Source organism: Podarcis gaigeae (genome assembly GCF_964106915.1).
Source record: "Podarcis gaigeae genome assembly, chromosome: 9".
In the NCBI taxonomy this organism is placed as follows: domain Eukaryota; kingdom Metazoa; phylum Chordata; class Lepidosauria; order Squamata; family Lacertidae; genus Podarcis; species Podarcis gaigeae.
The window spans coordinates 54,175,377-54,190,367 of NC_139685.1; the positions used below are offsets into that span (position 1 = coordinate 54,175,377).

Genomic DNA, 14,991 nt, shown 5'->3' on the forward strand with positions numbered 1-14,991 from the left:
ACATAAAAGGACCCAGGAGCAGTGAGACTAGGACCTCCAGGGCATTTACTCATACTTGTCAGAGACTGGTTTTCTTCTTGTAAGTCTTACTGAGCAAAGTCAGGTACAAACAGTTCTTTCTATCGTAGCAGCTATAGATAATTGAAAATGGGCAGCATGTTAACTTTGTTATCTTTCTGAAATCAGTATGTGTCTTGATTGTTTTTTAAGCCTGCCTTCAACCGGCAGCATTGCACATGCCGCAATATATTTTTTTTTTTTATAAATATTTTTTATTAAGTTTTCCATAGTAATACATATTTAACAAATGATACCTTTGTTAACATCTTTTCATTCTGTCATAGACTCCCTCACGCCTCCCGCTTCCACTTGCACATTTAAAAATAAAATTTTTCAAAACAAATTATTAAATGTTCACAAACTCAATAATTTTGTTTAAACTCAAAATATAACTTATAAAATATGATTTAGTGATAGACAATTATCTTTGATCTGGCAACCTTGTTAGCATTCAACCAAATTACAATGCTTTTGTAAGTAAATCTTAAATTTCTTCCAGTCTTCTTCACTCCTTTCTTCTCCCTGGTCGCGGATTCTGCCTGTCATCTCGGCTAGTTGCATATAGTCCATCAGCTGCATCTGCCATTCTTCCAGCGTGGGTAGATCTTGGGTTTTCCAATTCTTAGCGATGAGTATCCTTGCCGCCGTTGTAGCATACATGAAAAATGTTCTATCTTTCTTTAACACATACTGGCCGACCATACCCAGAAGGAAGGCCTCTGGTTTCTTGATAAAGGTATACTTAAACACCTTTTTTAACTCATTGTATATCATTTCCCAAAAGGCCTTCACTTTAGGGCAAGTCCACCAGAGGTGAAAGAATGTTCCTTCATTTTCCTTACATTTCCAACATTTATTCTCAGACGAATGGTATATTTTGGCCAGTTTCACTGGGGTCATGTACCACCTATATATCATTTTCATTACATTTTCCTTCAGTGCATTACATGCAGTGAAGTTCAGCCCGGTGGTCCACAACCTTTCCCAGTCCTCAAACATAATATTATGCCCAACATCCTGTGCCCACTTTATCATAGCCGATTTCACCGTTTCGTCTTGTGTATTCCATTTCAGCAGCAAGTTATACATTTTTGACAATACCTTCGTCTTAGGTTCTAACAGTTCTGTTTCCAATTTCGATTTCTCCACCTGGAATCCTAACTTTTTATCATTCTTGAAAATTTCTTGAATCTGAGCATAATGTAGCCAGTCTCGCACTTTACCTTTCATTTTTTCCAAACTCTGCAGTTTCCAATTATTTCCATCTTTTTCTATTATTTCCCAATATTTCGGCCATCTGGCCTCCATATTGGGTCTTTTTAAGGCCTTAGCCTCCAGAGGGGACAGCCACCTCGGTGTTTTGTTCTCTAATAAGTCTTTGTATTTAGTCCAAACATTAAATATTGCTTTTCTGACAATATGGTTCTTGAAAACCTTATAAATCTTAGCCTTGTCGTACCATAGGTATGCATGCCACCCAAATGCGTTGTTAAAACCTTCCAAATCTAACACGTCCGTGTCCTCAAGAAGTAGCCAATCTTTTAGCCAGCAGAAAGCTGCGGCTTCATAGTACAGTTTTAAGTCTGGCAGGGCAAAGCCCCCTCTTTCTTTTGCGTCTGTTAATATCTTATACTTAATTCTGGGCTTTTTGCCCTGCCAGACAAATTTGGAGATATCTTTTTGCCACTTCCGGAAGCACTCCGTTTTGTCAACAATCTGCAGTGTCTGAAATAAAAACAACATTTTTGGCAATACATTCATCGCACATGCCGCAATATAATGAGTTAAGATTTTGGTTGAGATCATCGTTAATTGCAACCACAATGGTATTTTAGTTGTTCCTTCAAAACTGACCAACTGTAATAAACAAAACCTTCAAAATCCTCCAGCACATCTACAGCATGGATGCAGGTATTTAATGACAGATGCCACAAGGGAGCACTGAAGAGAACATCATTTTCATGCTGTATAATACCTACCTGGGCATAGTGCTAATGAAAGCATACAAAGAGGGAAGAGAGAAATAATAAACATGGAACATGATTGTGAAAGAAAAACCATGATTGTGAAAGAAAAACCAGAGGATCTAAAGCTGAGTGTCAGGGGTTCAGAAGGAGAGACACAGGAGGGGGAGCAAATGGAGAATGAGGAGGAGGAGTACGAGGGGGGCGCAGGCAGTGACAGTGGCCAGAGTTATTCCACAAGCCTCTCTAGCGAATCGGAGGACTCACAGAAGGGAGTGCCGGTGGCCAGAGCGAGGGGGGCTCCAGGGGGGAAGCCCCAGGAGGAAGGGGCTAGCGGGGAGTCCCTGAGCAGCAGTTGGAAATCAGGACCAGCTTCTCCACCAGAGCGCAGTGGGGAGGGGGAGTCCCAGGAGTCGGGACCAGTGTCCTCACCACCAGAGGGAGGAGAGGAGTCAGGTTTGGCAACGCCCACATCAGGAAGCGGGGAAACGGTCAGAAGGAAAGTCACCGGCTGGGCGCGCGCGCCAAGTTCAAATGTACAGGAGCGCGGCACAGCGGGGAGCCCGGGAAGGGAGCCAGGTCCTAAAGCCCGCCGGAGGGAGGGACAAGACTCAGGAGGCTCAGCGTCAGAGGAGTCCAGGAAGGAGGGAACCCCAGAGGGCAGAAGGACCCAGCGAAGGAAAGAACAGCGTAAGAGGTGGAGCCGGGCTAGAATCTTAAACTGGTGTGGGTGGAGCAGTGAGTCAGAGGGGACTTAGCCGGTCTAGCGTCGAGACGTGGGTCTGCGCGCCCAGAGCTTGGAAATGGAAACTAAACTTTAATAAAGACTTTTGTATATAACATCCACTGGGCGTTGGTCCTCTGTGAGCTGGGACCTAGCGGCAGTCCTGACACTGAGCTTCTTAAAATAAGTCAGTTCCATAACCCTGGGCTGGCTAATAGAAGGAAGAAGGTACGTTTCCCATAGCACAAAGCAATGGCACAACCACTGCATTGCATAGGCTTTCTTTACTGCAGTGAAGATCCATATATTTAAGCTAATAACATCATATGTTTAGTGCTTTAAATATTCAGATGGAACATCTCTGTACCTTTCATTTTCATGTGAGCTGTGATTAGGGTATTTGGCTGAAATCTGAGGGGGGAGCTTTATGTACACATTTCGAGCCAGTTCTCCCTCAGTAAATATTCTTCCTCAGTAAATATTCTTCTGTGAATCTACAAGGTAGGCATTCTCTATGCCCACCAAGTCTCTGGGCTTTGAAAGTGTCCTAAAATTCATCCACATACTGTACTGGGAGTATATTCAGCAAAAATACTATAGATGTGTTAGAAAAATATAATATTCTTGTTGTAGTAGTACCTGTCAGATCGGCCTCCTTCCAGGCTGTACCTCAGGTAGTTCATACCATCTAAGAACTGGCTGCTGGGTAAGGAATCATCGCCTAATTCTTTCAGATCTTCCGGTCTAAGATATTCTCCCCCATCTCCTGTCATAGTGTCGTCACCTTGAGCCAAAACACATACAAATTCACAAGATCAATAAACTAATGAAGCCCTACAGCACTGGAAAAGTATGGTCACATATTAGGTGGATCACCTCAAACACAAACAAACAAAACAGGGAACATTATCCTCATTCTTGAAGCACAGCAAGCACAAGCTGTTAATACACACTAAGAAAACACTGGCAGATTAAGTGGGATGATATCAGTGTAAGTTTAAAAAAAAAAACATCAACAGCACCTCACATTGAATCAGTCTTTTGTCCTTTGCCATTATACATACTGTTGGCTGAACTAATTTTACTTTTGTTCCTTTTTTCCACTTAGTTTCTTGGACACAGCTGGCCTCTGACAGAAACTGCTTCCACATGAGACATTAAAATTTGACTTTGAGCCCCTATTGCACTATTATGTGCCATATGAGAATGTCATTAATGTGGGACAGAATGTAGAAAAGAAACAGAAATATATATTCTAGCCAGCAGAGAGTTTATACTGGCACTATACTCTGATTTTCAGAAAAGCTCAATTAAGTATTAGATGTGAACAGAGAAAGCTGCCTAATGTTTGGATCAGGCTATTTGCCCATTTAGTTCAGTATTGTCTACTCATACTGGCAGCAGAGGTCTTTCCCATCAGCTCCTACCTGATCCTTTTAAATGGAGGTGACAATGACTGCACCTGGGACCTTCTGCATGCAAAGCAAGGAAGAAACAGCATATATAAAATCTGGTGGGGAATATATGTATATATAAAGGGGGGGGGGAGAGCTTGTGCAAATGGAAGAGTTTCTCTGGACCTGTGGTGGGGAGTATTTTTCTTTTGCAGTGATCTTCCGCTAAGACAGAAACAGGCCTTATATGAACTGTGAAAATGTTTGGATCCAAGCAAGCGTAAGTTCTGGATCTTAATTCAAACTTTGTAAGGCACAAAGGCAAAACTGACTTTCAGATTACTTTCAAAATAATAATAAAAAGTGTTACATTAAACATTCCAACCATAACATAAAATGGTTCACATTCATTATGAGGCAATGATGCATTGGATCCAGACTTAGTCATGGGTAGAGCAGACACAGTGAAATTTGTCTTATGTTTGTCTATTCGAAACATGAATGAATCCGAGTCAAACCCTATGACTACACATTATTCACCTTGAACCAGCAGCATCTAGTAATGACTGCTGACCTAACAGTCTTGCACCGAACCAATGAACCAGACACTCTCTCTATACTAAACACAATTACCATGAGAAAGAGTGAAGACGTATCTGTTCTGATGATGCTCACATGGAAAAGCAGATCAGGAACTGGGGGATGTATTCCTCTTTTAAAGCAATCCATACTCTTGTATCCTCCTCTCTCCAGGTACTTTTCACTTAAACTTAAATCATGTCAGGGATTTATAACAGGGAAGGGGAGCCTGTGACCTTCTGGACATTCTTGGGCTCCAACTCCCATCAGCCCTAGTCATCATGGCCAATGATCAGGGATGATGGGAGATGTAGTTCAACAACACCTGGAGGGTCACAGGTTTGCCATCCCTAGTTTGGCGCGTTATTCTTTGTGCAAATCTTTGTAACCATAGCTATTTCAGGGTATTATATTGCCGCTTTGACCAGCCATGCTGTCTAGACCCAAATAATTGTCAGTTAAGTGATTACAGATGGGTGTCACATTATGTCAGCCACACACAGCTCCCAGAGGCTCTAATGGAACTGTCGGCAACTGAGCCGCTAAAATGGAAATACTGAACATCTGTCCCTGCTGAGTTGTGAGAGCAGCAGCATACAAAAACCGTATTCTTGCAATCGTCTGATGGAGGGAGGAATACAGGAAGCACACTCCCCCCTCCTGAAATAAAGGCAAACACTGGGGCATTTTGCAGGTGGTATCTCTGGAATCTTTAGAAACCCGTTTCAGTGGCAATGGCAGGTAAAGCATCTACTACATTAAAGAAGCCTTTCTGCAGGAGCTACATATTCATCATATTTCACTATATTCATCGCTTTTTTGAACAACCTGGTAGGTGGCCATATGCCAATACAGAGACTACCTAGTTAAACTCTGCAAAAATCCTTAACTTTCCTCTAAGAAGAATTTTCAAGGCCTTGAACAAATATATTGGGTTATTGAAATACATTTCGGGGTGGGGTAGAGCATTCTTTCTTAACATGAATCTGAAACTTTTAGTATTCTATCAAAACTGCATTCTACACAGCATAACATGATTTCAAATAAGAACTTGACATTTTCTTCTAAAGAGGAATCTTGAGGAACGTCACACAGTGAAGAAAAATCACCATCATTGTTTCTTAATATTTATCATTGGTCTCTCTGTTAATGAATCCTAATGCCCTAGGAGGGTACAATACTTATTTAACTTACAATAATACAACCATACAAAACTAGCAGCTAAATAGTAAGATCACAGAAGGTAATTTTATCGTTCCAATATACTTTATTTAAATCTGAATTTGTAGAACATGAACTATGTCTTAAATCTTCTTAAAAGGCAGAACTAACCATCCAGAGAGCCAGCTACAAAATTAAGACTCCATTTTAGGAGCCAGGGTGGGCAAAACTGAAATCATGCAGAGACCCACACACAAATTCACTGGCATAGATCAGAGTTAGGCATTCCATAAACACGTGTCTCAGTTTCAGAAAAGAGGTGGGACAGTAAACAATTAAACAATAAAATAAAAACAGTTTTGTGCCTCACTCTAAGAACTCTTAACACTGTACCTGCATCACTAAAGGCATCCTCATCAGTGAAATGATCATAGTCAGAGTGTTTAAAAGCTGCATAACACATAAGTTAAATTTCAGGAACAGGGTCAAAAGGGAGCAACTAATGGCATATGGTAGACTGGGAAGAAATGTCATTACCTTGCAACCAAGAGAAAACCAAAATTATTTAAAATAAATATGGAGGGGGTGAGGGAGCTGTATATATACTGAACAACAGGAGGAGGATTAAAGAAAATCAAAGTGATTCTTCACATGGTAGATCAGTCTAGAGGCCAACACTGGATGAATCACTGGAGATTCATGATCTGATCCTCCTACCTTCAAATTTCTCTTTAAAAGCAGCCATTTGATGAGTAGCCCTTTCACCTCTGGCATTTTCCAAATACAAATAATGTACTCTGCTCACCCAGCTATTTGCTCCAATGGAGAAAATATACAGGTACACGTATGCTTATCCTAACAGGGCAAACAGCAGCTGCAAGATGGTAGGGAGGGCTAAACTGAGACCTCCCAAGAAATGAGATGATAAGAAGCTGCCAGACCATTGTTCCATCTAACTCAGTATGATCGACATCGACTGGCCAAGACTCCTCAATGTTTTCCACAGGACTGTTTCCTAATTCTATCTGAAGATGCCAAGGACTGAATCTGGAACCTTTTGCAATCAAACCACATACATTATCACTTAGCCGCAGCCCACCTTCATCTAATCACAAATCTTTAATGTCTCTTATATTTGATGCTAACTTATCTTTTTAATAAATAAATAAATAAGCATTTGTACATTTGTTTTTTAGCTTATGGTTTTTTTTCAATCTTTTGAATTAGCCACTTTAAGTAATGTTCAGTATATATTATAACCAGTCTGGCTCATGTGGTTTGTGTTCAGCTTACCTTCCTCATCAGACACATCCAAGACTTCAGTCATAGTTTCAGGTACATTGAGCTTGTGTTTCTCAGTTACAGTCTGGATAAGAGAGAGAGAAAGAGACATCAATAAACAGGTTAAATAGTGGAAAACAACAACAACAAAACACCAAACTGCTAAATATAAAAAAGAAAAAGAAAATACTCAGGCTTATACAAATTTATCATAGTATTTTTCAGTTAAATCACATTTCAGTCTCACTCTGACATTTGAATCACGTTCTACAGTTCTCATGGTTTTTCCCCCTCCACAAAAGATGTCATTTCCTTTTATTGCTACAGAAAACTTGGTCATGTGCTGTAATGAGCAGCAGTTTCCTCTAGCAACTGGTTTTGCATTTTAAAATGCTTTTAGCAGATTTGTTAATTGATATACATGCAAAACATATTCAACCCTTTTGAGGCAGGATGAGTTCTAAAAACACATTAGGTAACGTCTACAGAAAGAAGTTAAAGGATGCATATGGAACTTGTTAAAGCTGTAAAAACCCTTAGAAATGAAGCTTTGAACGATGCAAAATATTCAAATTGAAAAAAGATGCGAACTCTGAGCAACATGTCTGATGAACCTGCACCTAAAATAGTAACTTTATTACTTTCTCATGTTTTACCAGTATATTTCTATTAGCATTTTATTCATGTATTTGTTTCTTAAAGCTTGTAAAATTACAATTTGTAAAAACAATTCAGAATCATTCTGTTTTGAAATTTAAGCATACACATTCATATTTAATTCTTGCTAAGAAAACCAGCCACAGTAGCTTATGGAAAGACAAAATAAGTTGAGTTGAACGTTGAGACATTACCAGAAGAAAGTATTAGAGGGAAGCATATGAGGGTTGTATTTGGCCAAGTCATACCCATGGCAGACCCATCAAAATCTGTTGAACTGAATAACTTAATCCAGCAATTTTCATGGGTCTATTCTGAGCATAATTTAGTTGAATATAACATATAAAAATGAATAGGTTTTCTACAAAAATCTCATAAAAGTGTAGTTCATCATTTAAAACTGAAACCAGGATTTAAAAGGTGAAAAAGTAATATGACTGTGTGAAATCTTAAGTGATAGCCTAGACAACAACTGACATAGACAGCACCAGAGGAGGGCAGTGGAGCAATGTCCCTCCTAGGTAAGCAGTGTGCACACATACACACACATTGCTCTATGGAAATTGTTGTTGTTGTTTTTGTTGTTGTTGTTAGACTCATACCCATCAAATTAAAATAAATCCATTTAAAATGAGCATATTTATTTTAAAGGTAACAAAAAATAATAATCTTTAACATACAAATATCCTGTCCACTGCCCAATGTGCTCAAAACCAGAGCATATTGTTGGTTTTCTGTATTTCTTTAAATATAAATGTTCTATAAATATCAGTGTTTTCATCACAGCCAAACATGAATCATGTTGAATCATAATGGCATCCAATATAAGGACAAGTTCTAGTTTGGAAAATCATTTGGCTGTGAATAACAGGCCTCGGTTTACTCTCTTGTAGTGAAGACACGAGGAGTGGAAGCACAAACTGATACCCAGTGTTAATGTTTTTAAATATTAACTGATTTAAGAGACTAGTGATTCTTCTTCTTTTTCATTTGCGTGCATTACTGATTCAATTTATTGTGCTTTATTGTACTTTATTTATTGTAATTTATTGATTCAGCTGAATCTCAAAGCAGCTTAAAAAACAGTAACAATGGCAGAATAAACATAACAGAACATCAGTGCAAAATATCACAATTACAATACCTGGGCCAAATAAAAGTTGGCCTTACCAAATCATATACGATCTTTAACAAATCAACAATTATAAGTACTTATAAACTATGCAACAATACTAATGAAACAGCAGCATTAAAAAACCATTATTACAGGGTGTGATCACCCTGGCACACAAACTGCTTCAGTAACCATTACCCCTACCCAATGTATTAGATGCAGAGAGCCCAGCATCTTGAGAGGAACTTGATGAAATAAGAATACCTAGAAACACTTCCATACTATAACAAACAGTTTCCCCAAATCACATAATGTTGTGCTCGTGGGCAACAGCCCTACTGTAGTAACTCAAACCTACAAACTCATAAAGAGACTGGTGCTTCAGAGGGGCCCACCAAACCAAAGCCTGGATCCCCAATGGAAGTAATGACATCACAAAAAAACTTGACAGGTGGGGAGGAAACAGACATAAAGAGACTGGGGGGAAATACCCCCATCCTTGGGACTGCATGCTATCACCAAGAAGTACCACCTAAGAACATAGGACCAGCCTTCTGGATCAGGTCCATGGCCCATCTATTCCAGCATCTGGTTTTCAGAGTGGCCAACCGGAGATGCCTGTGAGAAACTGGCAACCAAGATCTGAGCATGAGGGCCCTGTCCCTTTCTGTGACTTCCAGCAACTAGTATTCAGAAGCATAATCCCTCCAACACCAGAGGCAGAGTAGAGCCACCATGGCAATCCAAACAATTAAAGGGAACAATATCCTTTTACAGAACTATGGGCCAGGTGAGCAGCAATCGGCAGCAGGCACAGCCCATCATTCTTCCCAACGGTTCTGCTCAACAATGCTTAAAAGTCACATGGCTTTTCTTTTGTAAAACCAGAAAGTTTTTTCTTCATTAGAAAGGTCAGACAACAGCGGGAAATCAAAGCCTGCTGAGATAGATTAAATGCACACTGCGGGGCATATGTTTCCAACATCTCTCTTTTCAGCAGCAAAGAAATGAGTTAGCAACTACATTCAAAGAAGGAAAGCCTGCTGATGGAATGATACTGCCTAAAAGCAGAAAGAAAGTAAAATGCTTACTTGCAAAGTGATATGTGGTATAGTGGGAAGCAGCGTGTTTGAGTTTTCTGGGGTTTTCTGAGTAAAAGCAAAGATGAAGTGGAGCTTCTCTTATCAACTGGAAAAGGGCCTGGGTAATAATATGAATACTCAGGCTCAGACAATATCTGAGCTGTTCTCTTAACATTGCTGATTGAATGCAGAGGAAGATTATCTGGAACTGTCAGAAGCCGTGTGGACTGTCCTACTAACTACATGATGGAGTTCCACTTGGAGGTGTATTTGGGGGTTTGGGGTCAGGATGAAATTTTTTAAGCTTTCCTCCTCAAAAGAGTGGGGATAACAAATTTGTTCATGGTGGTATATATTCACCATGTAAACTTTACCATCACAGGGGTTTGTAGCTGCTTCATAAAGATAGCAGCCTATCCAGTTATCTCCACCACATATTTCTTCTACTGCCACTGCTGGTTTGAGATTCATTTTTCATTGGATTTCCCTCCTAACTTCAGAACTAGCCTCTCCTAGAGGGTGTTACCATATTTATTTTCTTAAAATAGGCTCTCTAATAGTACAGTCAATAGCAACTTGCCCAGTGGGGTGGAAGGGCAACCATAGCATCCTGGCAGGTGTGTTGTTGCTGTTTACAGGGAAGGAGAGAGGCAGGGGTGAGGAGATTGGCACAGAACGGTGCTCTGCAATACTACTACCAGCAGCTGCAGTTATCACAGCAATCATTAATGTATTTTTTGTGAGTATGAAATGACTGAGTCTTATGAACAGATATAGAGAGTCATTCTTCTTTTGCAGATTGTTTGGGTTTTTTCCGTGCCCAGTTCAAGTCTTTCTACTGCCTACATCTCATTAATAACTCATAGCTCACTCTATTTATAATTCCCAACAAACCATTTTGATTCTATCTTTCTCAGAACATAACATCTGAGACTTACTGTAATCCTGCATTGCAAAAACAAAATTGCTTTCACTGACACATCTGGACATTGTTCGAGGTCCAGGACCAATCCTCAGTTTAATGGGAATTGCCGAAATTTATGTACTACTCTGATGTTTAAGTTCTTGAGTCCCTTGCATGGGATTGGGGTTAGAATGTCGGAATAGGATCTGAGAGACAAGGGTTCAAATCCCCACTCCACTATGAAGCTCACTGGGTGACCTTGGGTCAGTCACTGCCTCTCAGCCTAACCAACCTCGGAGGGGAAAGGATTAAATGAGGAGGGGGGAACCATGTATGCCACCTTGAGCTTCTTAGAGAAAAAAATGTGAAGCATAAAAGCAAATAAATAAAATGTCTAATGCATACTTGCAAAAACAATATGACTGACTAAAGATTCTAGGTTGACTTTACACAAATGCACAAAAGGTGTAAGGTCCCCACATGCTCTGGAAATGGACATCAGATCAATGTAAAAAAAGTTAAATAATCTATTCATCAGTATATCAAAGTACAAAATAAAAAAATGGTCTACAAAGGCTCTAAATAAATATATAACAATAGATTCACACTATGCATACTGTAATCAGTAAGTTAGGAGACATGTCCTTCTATGAATAGCACAAGGAATGTTGCTTAGGGAACAGCCCTCTAGTTGTCAGTAGGGTGCATGCACTCTCAAAAAGCCTGGCTTTGAACATGCCTCATACTAATTTCCCTTGCAGCTACTACACTTCTTGTGCCATTTATACACTAGGGGTCCTTTGGAAAACGATACATAGCCAAATCTCAGGTTTACTGATTTTCTGCTTGGTCTCTATAACACACTAGAAAGGTATCTCATGCTCTTTTAGATAAGCAAACCACAGACAAGCAGAGACAAAAGGTGCAGAAAAAGTCTGTAGATACTTCAGCACTAAATTAGGATACCTTCAGCTCTCAGTTAACAATGGATGCATACGTACTTCATGGGCTAGGCATGCCAGTTCTAAGCAGGCCAAAGGTGGAAGTGCAATTCAATGTGTAGGCCTTCCGAGACTCAGGATTCCAGTACCTGAAGGAGCACCTGGAATTGTCCCGCCTCTTAAGATCTGAATGAGATGCTCCTTCTGATTTCTCACATCCAAGGCTGGTAGCATGAGAACAGATCCTCTCTGTGGCCATTTGGCTGGTGCCTATGCTGTTATCCTTCTGTAGTCGGCAAACAACTCTGCCGTATGGAGATTTTTATGGACCTGTCTGTAGTTTTTGTGTGGTTTATGCATTTTAATTGGTTCTATCTGTTCCTCGGGCATTATTATGATATATATTGTTACCTGCCCTGAGGTCAAGGGTGAGGGAGGACAGGAAAAATCTCCTAAATAAATGAAGTATCTTCTAATGGCATTATAGCTAATTTGAATTGAACCAAGACCCATTAAGCCTGACGTGAGAGTGAATTTTCCTGTTCAAAGTTAAAGCAGATGAATATGACTCACAGTTTTACATCATGGTAATTTGGGGTATGTTCAACCCAGTTAAGCAAGACAATTTTAAATATTTTAGTCTCACGAACTTCACCAAATAGCAGCAGGGTTTAAACTCAAGGATTTTGCTGCAAGTAACTTGTGGACAAAAATGATAAAGTAGCACAAAGTTTAGCAACAAGCAAATAGAGTGGTGAGCAGCAGGCACCTGCACTCATTTACAGTGTTCAAGTCTCATTCTGCAGCTTCAGAAAGGGCAGAAAATAAAAGATAGCCAAGAACATGGAACACAAAATGAGGACTTGGCATGGCATCCAATTTGATCTTTTGGAGATGCAAGGCATCCAAGCTACACAAGACCTTAATATATTTTATGGGATGTATAAATAAATCTACATTTCCACAGCTAGATGTCCATGAGTACTGTCCACAAAAACTGAAAAATAATTGCCACATTTAAATTATACTTCTAAAACGGTAAAATAAGAAAGGAAAAACAGAATCAAAACTAACTAAGAACAGAAATGCCCCTCTGAATAAAGAATGGAAGATAAGGCTGGTGATACTCACAGTTGTGGTGGTAATCACTTCCTCGGTTACAACCTTTAATGTATCAACCACTGAGATATATCCCAGACGCTTAGCAATTGCTAAAGCAGTGTTGCCATTCTGAAAGGAGAAAAGAGGGAGAGAAGGAGAAGGAGAGGGAGGATTATGATGTGAACCAATGAGATCACACCCTGCACTGAATGAGCCAGCATTTCCATCCAAAACAAGGCATTCGCTTAGGAAAATCAGTGTGCTTTACTGTTAAATCTGAATCTCTCTTTGCAACTTTGCTCAGACTACAGCCCCAATTGCCATGGTAACAAAACACACAGAACATCTGCCTGTTACACTTAATAAAAATCTACTGCTTTTAATGGTTTAACCCACAACTTTCTATATTACACTTTATAAAATCTGGCTTTGCTGAAACTCCTGATTAATTTTACCAAACATGTTTTTAATTGAGAATAACTTGATTAATAAATAGCTTAAGAGGCTCCACTTGAAAAATAGAAAGATGAGATGATTCATGCAAATGGTGCAACAGGGGGAAAAACCTAGGCAAGGCAAAACAAATCAGAGACTGTATTTAAAATTCAATATACAAATGCCACTGCCAACAGGATGCCCTCCAGATGTTGTTGAACTACAGCTCCCTTAATCCCTGGTGGGAGTTGTAGTCCAACAGCATATGAAGGAAACCGCATTGGCTATTCCTAGACTGGGGGCGGGATAGAATATTCAACAATTATATGCCTCAATTTCTATTTGGGTGAACAAAATATATTTAATCCAAAAGTTAATCCACCACTAATTTGTGTTATGTTTGGGGCTGTACCAAATGTCCTTCAATTTCAGTTTTCAGGGGTTAAGTAGTATTTTCAGGGAGAATGAGAAATATTTCCTAGGAAAATCTAAACTGTGCAAACACTTGCCATCGGAGAATACTTACACACACACACACCCAGTGCAGTTTCAGCACCAAATTTTGATTTCTCATATGTTGATTTTTGGCTCTAGATGCTTCTAGACTGTTGCTGTTTTCAGCTAAAATTTAATCATACACCAACAAATTCGGGCTGTGCCATTATTGTTGACTGACAAGTCTTGCACATCAACCCGTTTCCCCTAAAGATTGGAGTTTTTTGCGATAAGGAGGGTGACTGGAAAATGTAGTGGGATGACACTTAATTTGGTGCAACATTAACCTCCCCGCAAAGAGAAAGCTTTTCTATTCTATGTGAGAAATGACTGCGTGAACAGGGCACTGTTTCATCTCAGTTCTAGTCAGGCTACATAGAAAGCCAATTTGCCCTCTGGGGGTTTGTGGGACTGCTGCGCCAGGCCGCAACTGCCGCCCACCTTCTGATCAGATAAGTGGTCATTCTTAACCTGAGAAGCCACGGTTTCCAATGGCAACCACCTTCTGAAGTTGCACACCTTCCTATAGGAGCACCAGTTCCTGGGGGCTGACCCCTTTTGCCCCCTCAAATATTTTTGGGTGGGAGCTTCCCCCCCCCCCATGTCCAAAAAGCGTGTGGAGCCAAGCACAGCATGGCACAGCTCTAATGGCCAGCTCCTTCTCTTTCGCCTCCTGCTGCGGAGGTGAAAGCGAGTCAAAGCAGCTTCCCACTTGTGGTGGCACTAGGAGAGGAGCCACTGACCATTGAAGCTGTGCAGATGCTGTGTTTGATTCTGCTCCAGCTCCTCCTGACGTCCTGATGTCAGGTGCATGACATTGCGCACACCCTCATCACCCTTGCAAGCTGGCACCTCTGCCTCCCTTCATGTTCCTCTGAAACTCTTTGAAGGAACAGATTTCAGAACTGATCTCAACAATCAGGCTCCATCCGCTTTTGAATGGAATACAGCCTTCAGATTGTCTTGACATTATACTTTCACTGAGTCTAACCTTTAGTCACACACTGGGAGAATGTGGCTATCAGTGAAATTATACCACACTCTATTCTTTGAGGAAACAGATACACACTATTGTGTCACAGCCAATCAGGAAACAATC

At 40.2% G+C, this 14,991-nt stretch overlaps 1 protein-coding gene across 43 annotated transcripts in view; it reads right to left on the bottom strand.

The window, feature by feature from the left end:
- ANK2 (ankyrin 2) overlaps window positions 1-14,991 on the bottom strand; it is a gene marked incomplete at its 3' end in the record, with an annotated part of 316,224 nt that overhangs the window by 58,910 nt on the left and 242,323 nt on the right. For 34 of the 43 annotated variants that reach the window (XM_083756174.1, XM_083756190.1, XM_083756196.1 and 31 more), the window contains 3 exons: window positions 12,993-13,091; window positions 7,176-7,248; window positions 3,388-3,532 (listed from right to left, as the gene is read on the bottom strand). In XM_083756174.1, the coding sequence (XP_083612300.1) occupies window positions 3,388-3,532; window positions 7,176-7,248; window positions 12,993-13,091 (317 nt within the window). Of the gene's footprint in view, window positions 1-3,387; window positions 3,533-6,275; window positions 6,333-7,175; window positions 7,249-12,992; window positions 13,092-14,991 lie in introns of all 43 variants that reach the window. The other 9 variants (XM_083756194.1, XM_083756202.1, XM_083756185.1 and 6 more) reach the window with 1 other exon arrangement.